General features: G+C 40.7%; 1 protein-coding gene across 2 annotated transcripts in view; it reads left to right on the top strand.

Annotated features, from left to right (window-relative positions):
• The window catches only part of LOC115055880 (neurexin-1a), a 230,503-nt gene that overhangs the window by 109,694 nt on the left and 106,074 nt on the right, over window positions 1-14,735 (top strand). For both annotated transcript variants that reach the window (XM_029521935.1, XM_029521936.1), the window contains 5 exons: window positions 1,418-1,540; window positions 2,096-2,477; window positions 3,533-3,723; window positions 4,516-4,689; window positions 7,707-7,826. In XM_029521935.1, coding sequence (XP_029377795.1) covers window positions 1,418-1,540; window positions 2,096-2,477; window positions 3,533-3,723; window positions 4,516-4,689; window positions 7,707-7,826 — 990 coding nt within the window. The remainder of the gene's footprint in view (window positions 1-1,417; window positions 1,541-2,095; window positions 2,478-3,532; window positions 3,724-4,515; window positions 4,690-7,706; window positions 7,827-14,735) is intronic.

Here is a 14,735-nt window from a genome sequence, read left to right as displayed (position 1 = left end):
CCAGTACTTTGGCACCCTCAGATTTGCATACACATTGCAATGGGGGCTTTGAAGATTGCAGAAAAAGCAGGAAATAAATAGCCATAAATGAGTTCAGGGGAATGAACCTGGCACCCGTCTGAAACGCTCCCTGCAGTGGGCAAGGTATCCAGAGCCCCGGGGGGTTTTAATATCGTCACAGTGGCGTCTTAATTGGTCTGTTTGGTTCTGTGAGCCCGGGGGGGGGGGCATCACAGTCATAGAGGAATTCAAAGATTTATTTATTTTTTTTTTTCCTTTTTCTTTTTCTGCTCGGAAAATCACTGAGGTTTGCTGCAGTTGCAATCATCGTCTTTGTGATCCCAAATTTGATTATGTGGAATCACATTAGATTTTAATTCTGTGTGACATCTGCATTACCACTTACCAGCAGTGACACACGTCATGGAATATTAGCACGCAACTTTCAGGATGTGTGAGGGGGATGGTTCAAAGAGTCAGAGATTAGATTTTTTTTATTTTAAATTTTTCTTTTGGAAGCATTTCAATTGAATGGTTATTTGATGGTCTTTATGGATTTAATGTAATGCATCAGATTCAATAATAGAATTTGTGCAGTTTGCCCAGTGTTGCTGCAGCCACCTGTTACCTGCTGCTCTCTCCAAATATCAGTCATTTTCAAGGCTGCTGATGAAAATCACATTCTGTATTTTGTGTACTTTTCAGGGACAATGGCTTGTCTGTTTTGTGTTTGAAATAGACTCTTCTCACCGCTTTCATTATTCAAACATTTCTTCCTGTAGCACTATTTCGTTTCATATGGTGGATATGAGAACAATCAAATACTGGGTCTATAGGTAAACAAGATGGAGAGCGATGCAAAGTGAGAGAGCCTTGTTCTGTTGTAGCATTCAGGTAGTCATTTGCTGCCACCAAGTGGCACAAATGAAATGAGAAGAACCTCACAACAAAATCAGAGACATATAATAAAACATCTAATTATCTTGTTTCTTTAGTTAAATAAACCCAAACAAACATTGTACATTCAACTCCAAACAAGGTAATAGGGTCAGTAATAGTAATGTGACATCCTGATTACTACCTCCCTCCTCTTGGTGTTCAGTGAGAATTCAGAAATGTGAGGCCCGATCTAATGGTGCAGGACAGCCAATGCAAGTCAGAATGATGTGTTTCTATGGACCATTAACTATGTTTACCTTAATGTGTTCTTTCTCTGTCAAACTACTTAACTCATTCCCTCTGTCCTCCTTATTTGATCTTCTCCTCCTCTGGTTCTGTTCATTTCGCTCAGCCTCTTTATTCTGTGTGTGTTTGTGTGTGTGTGTGTGGGTGCACGCACATGCGTGTGTATGCATATGTGTATGCATGCGTGTGCACGCATGTGTGTGTGTTAACCACTGTTTGGACTGTCCTGCAGGCAAAGGTCCAGAGACTATTTTTGCGGGTCAGAATCTGAACGATAATGAGTGGCACACAGTGCGTGTGTTCAGGAGGGGCAAGAGTTTGAAACTGACCGTAGATGATCTGCCGCCTGTCGAAGGTACTCCTCTTCTTCTGTTCCTTTCACAGAACAGTAATTCCCTCCTACAAACTTAGATTAGCTGCCATATGTTTTGGGCTCTGTCTTAGGTAAGAAACACGCTCTGTCACAGAATCTATACTGCACTGTGCTGTGGAGGGGACATTCATTCGTTTTTCTGAATGAGTGCATTATTGAAGCTCCCTTTTTCTCCTCTGCTCTTTGCAGTTCAATGGGAAAGCTCAAAATCATAGTGATGTCAGATAAATATCTAAAATAGGCCACAAAATTAAATAATTAAATTTAATAATGTCATCATGTGCTGGATTTTGTCCTTATGAAAAATTAACAAGCCAATTAATATTTTAACAAAGCATTTTAATGGGAGAATATACTGTAGAAGTGGGAGATACGAGTTCTACAGTTTTGTTTTTTTTTTTTTTTGCTTTAGTTATTTTTCTATCAATATTTACAGAGTGCATAGGTAACCCTTTAACTGCAAAACGTCGGCTTCTTAAGTGTCATATGCGTCCAATAATGTCCTTTCTCCCTCCCTCCTTTTCTGCCCGGTCGAAGGTCAAATGGCAGGCGACCACACCCAACTGGAGTTTCATAACATTGAAACGGGCATTGTGACAGAGAAGCGCTTCTTGTCCATGGTGCCCTCCAATTTCATTGGCCACCTCCAGAGCCTCTCCTTCAACGGCATGGCGTACATTGACCTGTGTAAAAACGGTGACATTGATTACTGTGAGCTCAATGCCATGATTGGCTTCAAGAACATCATCGCAGATCCCGTCACCTTCAAGTCGCGCACCAGCTATGTGACCCTCACCACCCTGCAGGCCTACTACTCCATGCACCTTTTCTTTCAGTTCAAAACTACCTCCTCCGACGGCCTCATCCTTTACAACAGTGGAGATGGGAATGACTTCATCGTGGTGGAGCTGGTGAAAGGGTTGGTCAATGCTTTTTTTTTTTTTTTTTTGGTAGATTTGACTCCATATCTGGTGAGGGGGTATTTTGCTTGTTGAGTTTCTTCTGCTCAGAGATGATGTGTCAAACAACAATGCTGCGAGGAGAAGTTTGATTTGGTGTAGGTGGAATCTCATGTTTTTATTTAGCTTCTTTGGCTCTCACCGCTCAGGCTACAGTAACCACTGCTGTTTACACAAACTGACACACACACCACACACACACAACTTTATTCTCATAGTTTGGGGTTAGACCTGTCTGCCACAAGGTGTAAAGACCAGCAAATGTGAAAAGCAAAAAGCTTTCAACTGTGTTGAATTAGTTTTCTACTAGTGTTGTGACATGTTTATTTACGTGAGAATAACCATATAAATGGATTATGGATTTAATAATGCAGCTCTTAATATTTTATGGCAGTTTCAAGACTGAATATAATTCTTGACAGCTTTTTATGCCATTGTTATGGGAATTCAAGTTCTTTGCTTATCACCTCTATGCCAGAAAATTCTCTGAAAGCGCTGTTGGCTATTACTGTTCTTTTAAAATCTTCATGAAGGCACAACAAATACCCAACATAAAAGGGAATTGGCTATACAAAGCTGCATTTCTTATTGCTGGAATGCAGCTATAGAATGACCTTCTTTTAAGTAACGCCTAGAGTTAATTATTATTCAACATGCTAAACATTAAAGGCATACATTTTAATTAAAATGAGCATGCAAATCGTAAACTGCCTGTAAAACAAAGAATTTAAGACTCATTTGTTGAGCACAGCCCACAAGCTTTTATTCAGCTCTTTTGCATACAGCTGCTCTTGCTGATACTCTCACACATGAACATTTTTGAGCACACAGCAGAACAGATGATGTGCGTACACATTCTCGCCCTGTGAAACTGAAAGCGGCAAACTGAAGCTTCTGCAAAAGAGCGGAGAATGATGTGGACATATTTGGATTACAGTGATTACCGAGAACATACAGTGCCGTGCTCAAAGTCTTTAAGTTTCATAACAGCGTGCCTGTCAATATCTGGTTGCAGCTACCTTCACTATGTTTCTGACCTGGGCAATGGAGCTCACCTGATCAAAGGCAACTCCAACAAACCCCTGAACGACAACCACTGGCACAACGTCATTATCTCCAGGGACACCAACAACCTCCACACTGTCAAGATTGACACCAAGATCACCACGCAGACAACCACAGGAGCCAAAAATCTAGACTTGAAGGGTGCGTAGGCAGAGTGAATTAAGATTTTTATTTATTTAGTTATTTATTCATTTATTTATTTGGAGGTTTCATGAAATTGGGGCAGTGGTGGCCCAGAGGTGAGAAAAACAGGTTTGCAGCTGCAGCAGCAGGATAAACCAAAGGAGGTTTTGAGGGGAAAAGCAAAGCTTGGCACTCACTTATTGCTGCCAACACGTGCATCCAGTTGCAGACTACTTGTGTGCACGTGGAGCTGACACGATTGGCGTAATACGCGCTCTACCTTAAAGAATTATTATTAAAAAAAAATGTTTATTTTCCAGCATGGGTGCCAAAAAGACGATATTATTTGAAAGCACAGAATAATGTCTTAGCCAGCAATTGAAAAAGCCTTTTGTTTAATTGAGAGTGAACTTAATCAACCTTCTGTACCCCTGCCTGTGAAAACCTTATTAAACAACTGGTATTATAAATTAACAAGTAAGGACAGCATCAGCTGTGACGTCCATCAACATGTTATAATGACATTGCTGTTATTACCACGCAATACACATCTGCAGAGTTTTGACTGCTCAGCTCAGTGATGCTGTTAATGCAGTCCGCAAGCAGATGAATAAACATCTGTCTGAGGATTCAAAAGCAGCTTAGTAGCGGTAGCTGCTACAGTCTCCAAGACCAAATTTCAGTGCAAGCCCTGTTACGATGCTGTCTGTTGTAGTGCGCTTTGATCATCATTTTGAAAGGCATGAAATGGGAGGCTGTGTACCGTGTATGTTTTCCACTAGGGGTCAGTATTGTCATATTTCTTAACAGGTAACCTTTACATTGGCGGGGTGGCGAAGGAGATGTACAAGGATCTGCCCAAACTGGTGCATGCCAAGGAGGGTTTTCAAGGTTGTTTGGCATCAGTGGATCTGAACGGGCGGCTCCCAGACTTGTTGTCAGATGCTCTGGATTGTGTTGGGCAGATAGAGAGAGGATGTGAAGGTGAGTGTCCCGGCCCACTAAGAAAAAAAAAATCTTTTTTTTTTTTTTTTTCCTTCCTCTTTTTTATTTTCTTGATAAAATCAGACAAGTTGTTCCTCAATTATTCTGGTGATGCTGCGTCAAAGTAATTTAGGGTTTCACTCCGACACTGTGGCGTCCGACCTCTTCCCTCCCAATCTCATCCTTGTCCAACATAGATGTGCAAACATAGTGACGCACACCCACACTGCCAACCTGTGGATCATAATTCAACATCCATGAAGTCTGTTAGTATTCTGTTAGAATGCATCAAGCACTGATACTCCTCCACAGGCAATCATTTCTGTTTCACTTGGCTATAATCTGATTATTCTTTCTGCCATATTTGTACTGCCAGTGCTATTTCCCATTTTATCCCCATTCTGTTTTGCTCTATGCATGCTTGCTGGATTTGAGAGTTTGCCAGAAGCAATCCTTTTGAATTATGTATGAAGCCTTTGTTGCATGCATGAATATCATTTGCCCAGTCTAATGTGTGCACCACATTCAGAGACAATATTTGATTTATTTTTCATCGTCATTCACTTAGTTTAATTTCACAATTCATCCACTCTTTTTCTATTGAGTACGCAACTTCTGATCTTTTCACGTCCCGACGTTACAAATGTAATCAAATTCAGCGCCCCTTGTGGGTCGGTGGCTTCTTGTTGTCATCATGTACCGCACAGAATCAGTGGTCACGCTCAATGGATAATGGCCTCTGTGAAAACAAATTTATTGGTTTGTGGTGATGAAGTCTGGAGGTAGAATGTAGTTACTGATTGTATTTGAATAAAGCAGGGTTTATTTGTATGAGAACAAATATGTGGGTTTTCTATTGCTCTGAATTTCACTGAACATTATGGACCAAGGGCAGCCACTTCACACAATAACTTTACAAATTGCATCTTTTTACTTCATATTGCCAGTGCCATTTTGAGAATAGCTGCTGTTTTAGTTTGGCTTAAGCCAGCGTCAGTTGTACACTACAATTCCTCCCCTCTGGCTCTTTCTGAGGACAGACAAACACTTCACTCCTCACTCATGTCTCCCCTGCTTCAACAGCCTGTGTCTCTGTTACTCCATCTCTGACATCTTGGTGCTTTACTAACAGCTGGTATACTTTGCCTTTTCCTTTCCTATTACTTGGCTGACAAAAGTTGCATTGATGAAAGCTGACTTGCAAGGTAGATAGCTTTGTCTGTTTGATATAGAGTCTGATATCCCCTTCCTCTTTGCATCCGTAATGCCCCACCCCTTTCCCTTCCCACCACCACTACCTTAACACTTTCCACGGCAAGATAACCTAGTTTGCCACTCACCCACCACCAGCCATGCGGAGTGGGGTTTCACTCCCATAGGAATACAAGTACCAATAAGAACTTGTATCAGTCTATGGGGCTGACATTTTGATTTGCGCTGATATATTCTATTCTTACTTAAAAGTAGAACTTCTTTTTTTTCCTGTGTTTATTGTTTTCTTGTTTGGTTCACTCACTGTATGTGTGCTCTTGCATGACTTGAAAACAATGTTTTGTTCTGCATGAACGTCCAACCAAAAACCCATCGTTTTGATTCCAACTAATGTCCTTTTTATGTTCTACTTTAAACTAATCATCAATATCCTAAGTTCCACATAACCAATACCATATTTCTGTTTCAGTTTCTGGCAGTAATTAAAGCTCATTTGCAAAATCAATTCCATTTTAATCGATTAGCAGCTACGTGATTATATTGCAATATCTGAATTTTTATTTAACATAATTTTAAACTTAAATTAAATCAATTATTATATGCTTTATGCCTTACACATGTATTTGGCAAAAAAATGAAAGAACTGAGAAATCCTTGATATAAATGTGTAATTCTGTCAGTCAGATATTAACTAGACTTATTTAAATTTGTAAGAATGTCATTACACATGTTGTCTCTTCGTCGACTGGATTCTTCAGCCTGATCCAGTTGTGACACATTAAGTTCATTCCAATCTGAGCAATTTGAAAGACAACAACATAATTAGTCTATCATGTAGTTGCGTGCCATTTGAATTGAGCTGTGTTTGAATTGAATTCAGAAGCCAATAGTCATCTTGAATTAAATAATATTTTTCCTTGCAGCATAGTATACTATGCACAGCGTGTTGCTTTTTGCATTTTTCAGCCTTGAGTGTGGGCTACAGAAAATTCTTAAACTATGAAGTACCTACCAAAGCTACTCTAAACTGAGCAGCTCCCACTGTGGTTGCACTTTAAGCAGACAGATAAATATATTAGGATATATTAGGATGCAATTTTAATGTATGTCTGTATCAGCAAAAGACATAAATAAGAAAATGTGTGGACCCTCCTCCTGTAGTACTGATGATGACTAAACTACCAAAACAAAGTAGTTTTCAGTAATAAAAATAAAAAAATTCTACTACTACATGAATCTATATAGAACTGACTGAGGATTATTGTCCTGTAACCCTCAATCAGTCCTGGCTACTAATAACATGCATTTTGTCTGATCACCGGAGAGATCTGTGCACACAAACTGTCTCCATGGGGGGCCAGAGGTGTGTGACAGTCGGGAGTATAACTAGATTAGAGTAATCAGGATGTATTCTGAGTTCTTCTAATCTTGAATATAATAAGCTAAATATTTAAATCATTTGTGTAAATTTAATCCATATGTCATTTAATGTTGTTTGTAATACACCAGTGCACTTTTTGTTGTGACTAAATACATTTATATTCACTGAGAGCTCAGGCAGAGAGGGGGCCACCTGGAGATTTACAATTTCCAACGGTGTTTGTTGAAAGAATAGAAAACATGACTCTACTGTTGCGTTTGCATAGAATGTGTGTGTTTGTCCCGTGTATGCTTCCATTTGCAGAAGCCTTTTGTCTCCATGTTGTACGTGACATTTCATTTCACTGCGGAGTTAAACCGCAGACATGGCTGCCTGTTGTTATAAACGTCTTCTCAATGAGGCCACTGTTTGTCTCCACATGCAGGCCCCAGCACTACATGCCAAGAAGACTCATGTGCCAACCAGGGTGTGTGCCTTCAGCAGTGGGAGGGCTTCAGTTGTGACTGCAGCATGACGACATTTGGAGGATCACTGTGTAATGACGGTAGGACCCTGCCTCCTTGTCCAAGAACGATACAAAATGAAATGATGGATTTCTTTCAAACTCCCAATTAATCACACAAAACAACAGTACATTTACGCATCAAGTAGCATTTGATGCATATTTCACTGGATCTGTTATGACAATCTTGGTGTTAGATGTTTAGTGGTGAGCGTTACCGTCAGCAGCAGGGCCATTTTCATGCTACGCTTTCACACGACATCCACATTCCAGCCCATTCTCATTTCCTGTCAGTTGCTGGAGTTATATCCTTTGCCAGAATTTTGCCAGACTAAAGTAAAACCCCAGACTGTGCTGTTGTCTGCTCCTGCTCACTGATATGTTGTAACACGGACTGTGAATGGCTCTAGACACCCGGTGGCTCCGCTTTGAGAGCTGTTGATACTGTGAAGGACAGAAGGACAGAAGCCTCCATGTTCATCCATGACGTCTGGCTGACAGTTCAGTGAAGGCTCATTAAAATTTGACAGCCGCACCACTAGAGGGAGCAACCAACATTGTGTTCAGCTAAATAAAACATCAACGACAAGTCAAACAAACAGCAAAAAAAAAAAAAAAAAGACGCAAAAGAATTTCTAAAATTCTTAATTCTTTACATTCTAACTCTACAGTAACACACACACTACTGAAGGTCCAAATGTGCTTTAATTACTATTTAATTTAAAAGTTCTGTGATTTGAATCTCTTTTAAAGACAGCTAAATGGGCATGGGCAGGGACTGTTTACTGATTAATGTTTAGCTTTTGAGAAAACTAGGCTAATGCATGCTCACTTTTAGAAAATGGGCTGTTTTCTTATGCCGAACATGCAGAGGGGATTTTCTATAGTCATTATTTTCTTCTGCAGCAGTTCACACAGTGAGGGTTGAATGGGCAGAGTGCATTAACGAGAAAGGAACAGAGTGGGCACTCTGAAGATGACACAAAAGCCATAAATGTTAATGCATTCTGTGTCACTTCTACCATCCTGATAAGACCCCGTCTTTTGTTATCAAGAGAAAGTGTTAATAGTTTCCTGTGCAGCTTGGTAGCCTGAACATATCTGCAGCCTATGATAACACTAAAAGGATTCTTCTGTCCATGAGATGTGAGTTTGAGTGTAGCTCATCCTGATCCCCGCACCTCTTCGGTTCGTTTTTTACTCTTCCTCTCAGTCCTCAAACCGTGTTTGGATCATCTGAAGGGCAGCGCTCGCGCTGGAGGTGTTCAGGGATATTTTTGAACAGCAAACTTGTTGTGAACCTTCCTTTCGCATTAGGGTGAGGAAAAAAAATTAGTTTGGAATCTCTTTTACCTTTCTCTTTTTTTCTCCCCCTTCTTCCAGTCATGCATGTTCAACTTGAGTAGGCCCACGGAGCTCATATCAGACATCAGACGCTCACAGGACATGTGTACATCCATTTTGTCTGAGTGAAAGTGCTCTACCTGCTGAGTCTTGTTACTGCAGCTGGTTTCATTGTTCCTGCTGACCTGACAGAACAATAAGGAAAAACTATAGGATGGATCAATGTGTGGACTCCAGGGAGGCAATACCCTGCCACAAAAGCACACTTTCGAAGAAAACTTCTTTACTACGCACGAACTGAACAAGTCCTCAGAAAAAGTGATGCAGCCTCCCTCTGCCAGCGGAAATCTATGAGAAGGAAAAATGAAGCTGGAGATGGTTGGGTTTTATCTGTGTTGATGGATTGTCATGGGGATAGAGGGAACGCGAGGAGCATCTCTGAGTAAAATATCGCTTTTTACCAGATATATTTACATAAGCTGAAATGCAAGCACTTTGCGGCAGAGCAATGGGTCTCCAGGAAAGCAACTTTCATGGGAAGCTTGCTGCATTTTTCAGATATTTCTCTAGTGGGTAGTCTTGGCATCCTGTCTTCACACAAGGAGGGGAAAAAAAAAAAAAAAACTCAATTTCATAGCTCCCGGCCCCAAAACATTTAGAGCTGAGATGAATTGAACAGCTGTCAGTCACGAATCACAAGGCAACTAATATTATGTCTGATAGAAAAATACTTCTCCATCATTCAACATCATGTTAAATCTTCTTTTTTTTTTTTTTTTTTTACTTTTTCGGCACATTTGAAATGGTTTATAATGACAAGTTTAAAATTTCAGGGCACTCGGTAGAAAGCAAAATAACTGTAGGTCACAGTGACTTGCAGTGAATTAGGTTGTGAATCACTGCATTGCCAACGTACATGGTTTTGTTCTAATGGGAAGGAGTTCACAACAACATCCTCAGCAGTCTTCAGTAAGCGTGGCATGTTTGCTTGGCATGTATCTGCACAGACTCTGCACCGGGTCTCAGTTTTCTGAGCAGTGCTGGCTGCATTGCATCTGTAATGATAACTGTATTTCAACTCTTCAGACCAGGGCCGCCCCTTTTTACTTCAGAATGATTGACAGGATGATGGCACTGATGTACAAGAAGAAAAAATCTTCTCTTCATCAGTTTTTTTTTTTTGCTAGAATTAAATGTGGGCACATTGTTTTCAATCTGTATTAAAAGAAATAATTATCACCACTTCATAAAAAGTCATGCTAGCCAGCATAAATCAGATTTTCCTCATCATGAATGTGAAATAAATTCGGAGAGCTGTGAAATGTATGAAGCGTGTTTTTGCTCTCATCACTACATGTTGCTTTGGATGCCAATAGGAGTAGAAAGTCATTTAGTTGGTGACCCAGACAGGAGGCACAGGCTGTGTGTGTCTGCGTGTGGTGGTGAAGTCATCGTTGCTGTTGACTGACAATCAGCCCAAACGCTACCGGTGTCTTCCCCCAAGCCGATTGAGTGAATGTCAATAACTTGATTAGCATTTTAGCATTTTGCCTTTCCTGCAAAGTCTACAAAGGATTTGAATACGTTTTCACTCAGAAGCTGGTGTGCAAGGGTATTTGTTGGACTTAAACTCCAGTCTAGATTGGAGTTTGCCTGTGGTGGCCAAGCATCTGAGAGTAATGTCCAGAGACAAACAGAATGGTGTTTGCTGTTGAGCTAAAGTGGGTCGGGGAGAAGCTGCATCGAGGGGCCTTCACGCAACTTTTGTCTCGCCTGGTTGCTCATACACCCAGTCTTATAGCCTGAGCTATTAGTGCCATGTCAATATTATATCAACAATGGAGTCTGTGTGGGTCTCCTATCCATTGTCTCCGCCCAAGGGGCAAAGTCGAGCCCCTCTCACTTGATTTCTAATGCGTCTGAGTCAATGCTCATTCTTGTGTCTTTGTACCTTGAGAATAGTCTGTCTGGGCCTCAGGCTGGATGTCTACTATGTGATCTGTGAAAGACGTGGTGATATTTCTCCAGCACATATAGGAGAAAGCAAAATGATACTATTTTGCATCAGTTCATAAAGAAAATAAAAATAATAAAAATAAATCAAAAATCTGGATCTCAGAAAGTTCAGGGAACTAAAAGAACCATTCCAGTGGTGGCTCTAACTGACAGTTGCAACATACTATTTTTGTGCACTTGTTTTTCCTCATATTTACATATTTTAACCAACAGCATACAAATTCACTAATCAGTTCTTTGCCCCAGTTTAGACAGTTGATCTAAGAAATTTCTAATCAAACATAGAGCACTTGACTTTCAGTCATGAAGGACCTTCAGATTTAATATACAGACAAACAAGCGCACACACAGGCAAGCAGGAAATAGTCCAGACAGTTTTGTCCCACTGCTCTGCAGTGGCATGCAAAGATTAGACCACTTAGTTTGGTTTCGATCAATAAAAGGGGACACCCAGTCCAGTAGTGAGGCCAAAGGGATATGAGGCACTGGAGTAAACAGCCTGCTGTCACATGGAAGTAATGTTCTCTTTGCCTCGGCTGTTGCCCTCCTTTAATGCAGCTCAACGAAACAAATCCACGGGTCTGAAAATATTTGGGCTTCAGTGTGTATTGAACGCTTGGCCTAGCTTTGCGCAGCCATTGTTGCCCCAAGATATGAGAGGAGCAGTCTTAAAGTCCTTCGGCATGTTCACTCCAGTAACCATTCTGGTAGTGTGCATGAACATTAAAGAATCACAGCACGTGGAATTGAATGTGGAGTTTAAGTGATCTGCTGCAAAGCCTTTCAAATGTACGACTAAATCAAGAATAAACCTTTTTGTATAAGATAAAGGGAAATAAATTCTAAAGTAATTAAAACTTTTCTTAAAATGTAAAAATGTTTTTAAGTCAACGGATCTCACACCAAAACCTAAACCAGCAGATCCTCACAATGTTAGAAAAAGCATTCTGTGTGTATCCCAAGATATATATAGATTTTACCACAACCTCCATTGTTTTTACTCCACGGTGCAAAGACAGTACTTGGCGGGATCCTCAAATGTGCATAATCCAAGAGCTAAAAATCCCCCATACTCTGATATTTTAATGCAGTCCAATATTTTAACCTTCCAAGCGGCACACGCGCTCCGACTGCTAAAGGCATAAACCTGTTTGAAATCTGCCATTTATTTGAAGTTATGCTATGTCTAGAGCCACTTTCACGCTTTTCATGCTGTAAGTGTCATTGGCTGAAGCCCTGTGGGATGGTTTGGATTTGCACCTATTTCTGCACGTATCCCAGCTGTTTGCTGTGCTAGACGGATGCTGAGCTGGTCTTTTCTTCAAGATTTCTATCACTGCTGAACAGGGTTTTATCCTTTTTCTTCTTCTTCTTCTTTCTCTTATTTTCACTCATTCCTCCTCTGCCCTCCAATTCTCGGTCACTATCTGGCCCAGTTTTTTTTTTTTTCTCTCTCTCTCTCTCTTGCTCTCTTCTTCTTTCTTCCAATAAGTTCCTCGTGCTGATTGAGTATCTGAATTTGAATGGCTTTCTGTGCCATAGGCCATATGCAGGTAATGGATGTTGGCATGGAAACCAGGTCTTCTCTCCTCCCGCCGCAGATGCTGTAACATGTCTGTAACTTCGCTGAAGCTATGAGATCTTCACAGGAAGTGGTGTTGAATCACCAATATGTTTTCGCTGGCTCGTTAGAATACTGAGTGCTCATGAATGTAGCTTATACACATGATAGTAAAACATAAAATGCAGCTGTGAGGACGCATAGTGCATACCACTTGACATGTTGCTTCATGTGGCGTAACTATGGAGTGGCAGCAGTGTCTGACATACATATACATACATCCATGCTGCTCCTCGAAATGGTTTTACAGAGTTCTGGGCTGGCTCCCACTCAGGGAAACGCACTTATCTTGCTTTTGTGTATCACAAGAGCTTCTGAGCATTATTTTTCTCTCAAATAACAGCGTGTGGTCAGATCAGAGCAGAGCATAAGTGTTACACACATTTAGTTTGCGTTATTGTGATCTCACTTGTAATCAGTGTTTCGTCTAGAACTCATCGTGGTGCCGTGGTGAGAACCTAATCTTTGAGGTCTTTTTTATTAATTGGTAGCCTGGAGGGGCAAGTTGACAGGGAATAGGAAGCCGTTGTTTCCCCAGAACACAATACTAATTAAAGTGTTGACTTGAAGACAGAACATCTGCTAAACTACCCTGCTGGGTGTTACACTGACATTGTGAATATCCCCCCTTCTCTGAAACTCCGGCTATTGAACATGACACTCTGGAGAACTGAGGTAAGAGTCTCAAGCATCCCTTTAAGAAGAAAATTGTTTGCTTGGTCTGAACTATTTAAAAACTTTTGATTGCTTCTGCTGACATCCTGTGTGACTGTCAAAAGTAATTTAATTAAGAAAAAAAAAGATATTTTAGTTTACTGAAATGCAAATTCAAATGCTGACGGGCATCGTAATCAAGACTCTCAGAAAGGGGGAAAAACATTTTCCCAGTGACAGGAGCATAAAGAACAGTGGATTCTTCTGCTGTTAGAAACAAACAATAGATATGTATCATTGTGTTTGTGAGCACAAAACCTTTCACTTCACTCTACTTCCAGAAGGAAGGCCAACGTCAGCATTATAGGAGCAACATGTTCAGAGGCAGACAGATGAGAGAACAACAAACCAGCAGTTATCCTCGAGAAACAAGGAACGAAATAAATCACAACAAAGCTGAGTGGTAACCAAAACACTCTTTTATTTTGAAAATTATACCTCCGACTTGCTTAGCTTGTGCAATTTGAGAGGCGGGTACACTTTTCTGTTGTTTATGCAGGATGAGACTAGTGTGTCTTTTCATCAGGGGGTCTTATTGCAGTCGGCCATTTTTTGTTTTGCCCTTTGAACGGTGCAGCGTGACTTGGTCCAGCAGCACGCAGCGCTGGCCAATAAAATACATGCAAGTACACACACCAGGAAGAATACCTTATTAGAGAACACCTTATAAAACTGTAGGTTGATTGCCTGGAGGAAACAAGCAGTGGTGTTAAAGTCCCATGTTTTATTTGCCCATTCATCCACCACGACCCCCTGCTTACATGGACTTAGTTCTGCAACACCATCACTAGTCTCCTTAATTTGCTCCCGTTAGGATTATATCTAATATAGGGCTTTGTTACTTGAACATCTCTTTAGGGCACTCTCTGAAAAGATTGATGCTTCTGCTCTTCTCAGGAGGGCAGACTGACCATTGTGCTAATTTGCTAAAAAACCTTACCAGTGCTGACATGAAGAAGACAATTGCTAAAAAGAAAAAGAAAAAAAGAAAATAAAAAATTCCACAGTTGTACAGTTTGGCCTCAAACAAGCCCAAGGACAAACACCGTAGCATGGTGCCGTGCTTTCCTTTTAAGCCTTCAGCGTAGACTTGTTAGCTTGTATTTCATTTCCATAACTTACACCCTATGGCAAAATATTATATTTTACACCAAGATATCCAATTTCATTGTTTTATTCCACTGTTGCTGTGAAGGCCCCCTCCATTCTACATTTAGAGCAAACCAGGAGATGGAAAGTGACATCAAGAGGGACAG

Source organism: Echeneis naucrates, chromosome 15 (genome assembly GCF_900963305.1).
Source record: "Echeneis naucrates chromosome 15, fEcheNa1.1, whole genome shotgun sequence".
NCBI lineage: Eukaryota > Metazoa > Chordata > Actinopteri > Carangiformes > Echeneidae > Echeneis > Echeneis naucrates.
This window is presented reverse-complemented; position numbering and strand designations above follow the sequence as displayed.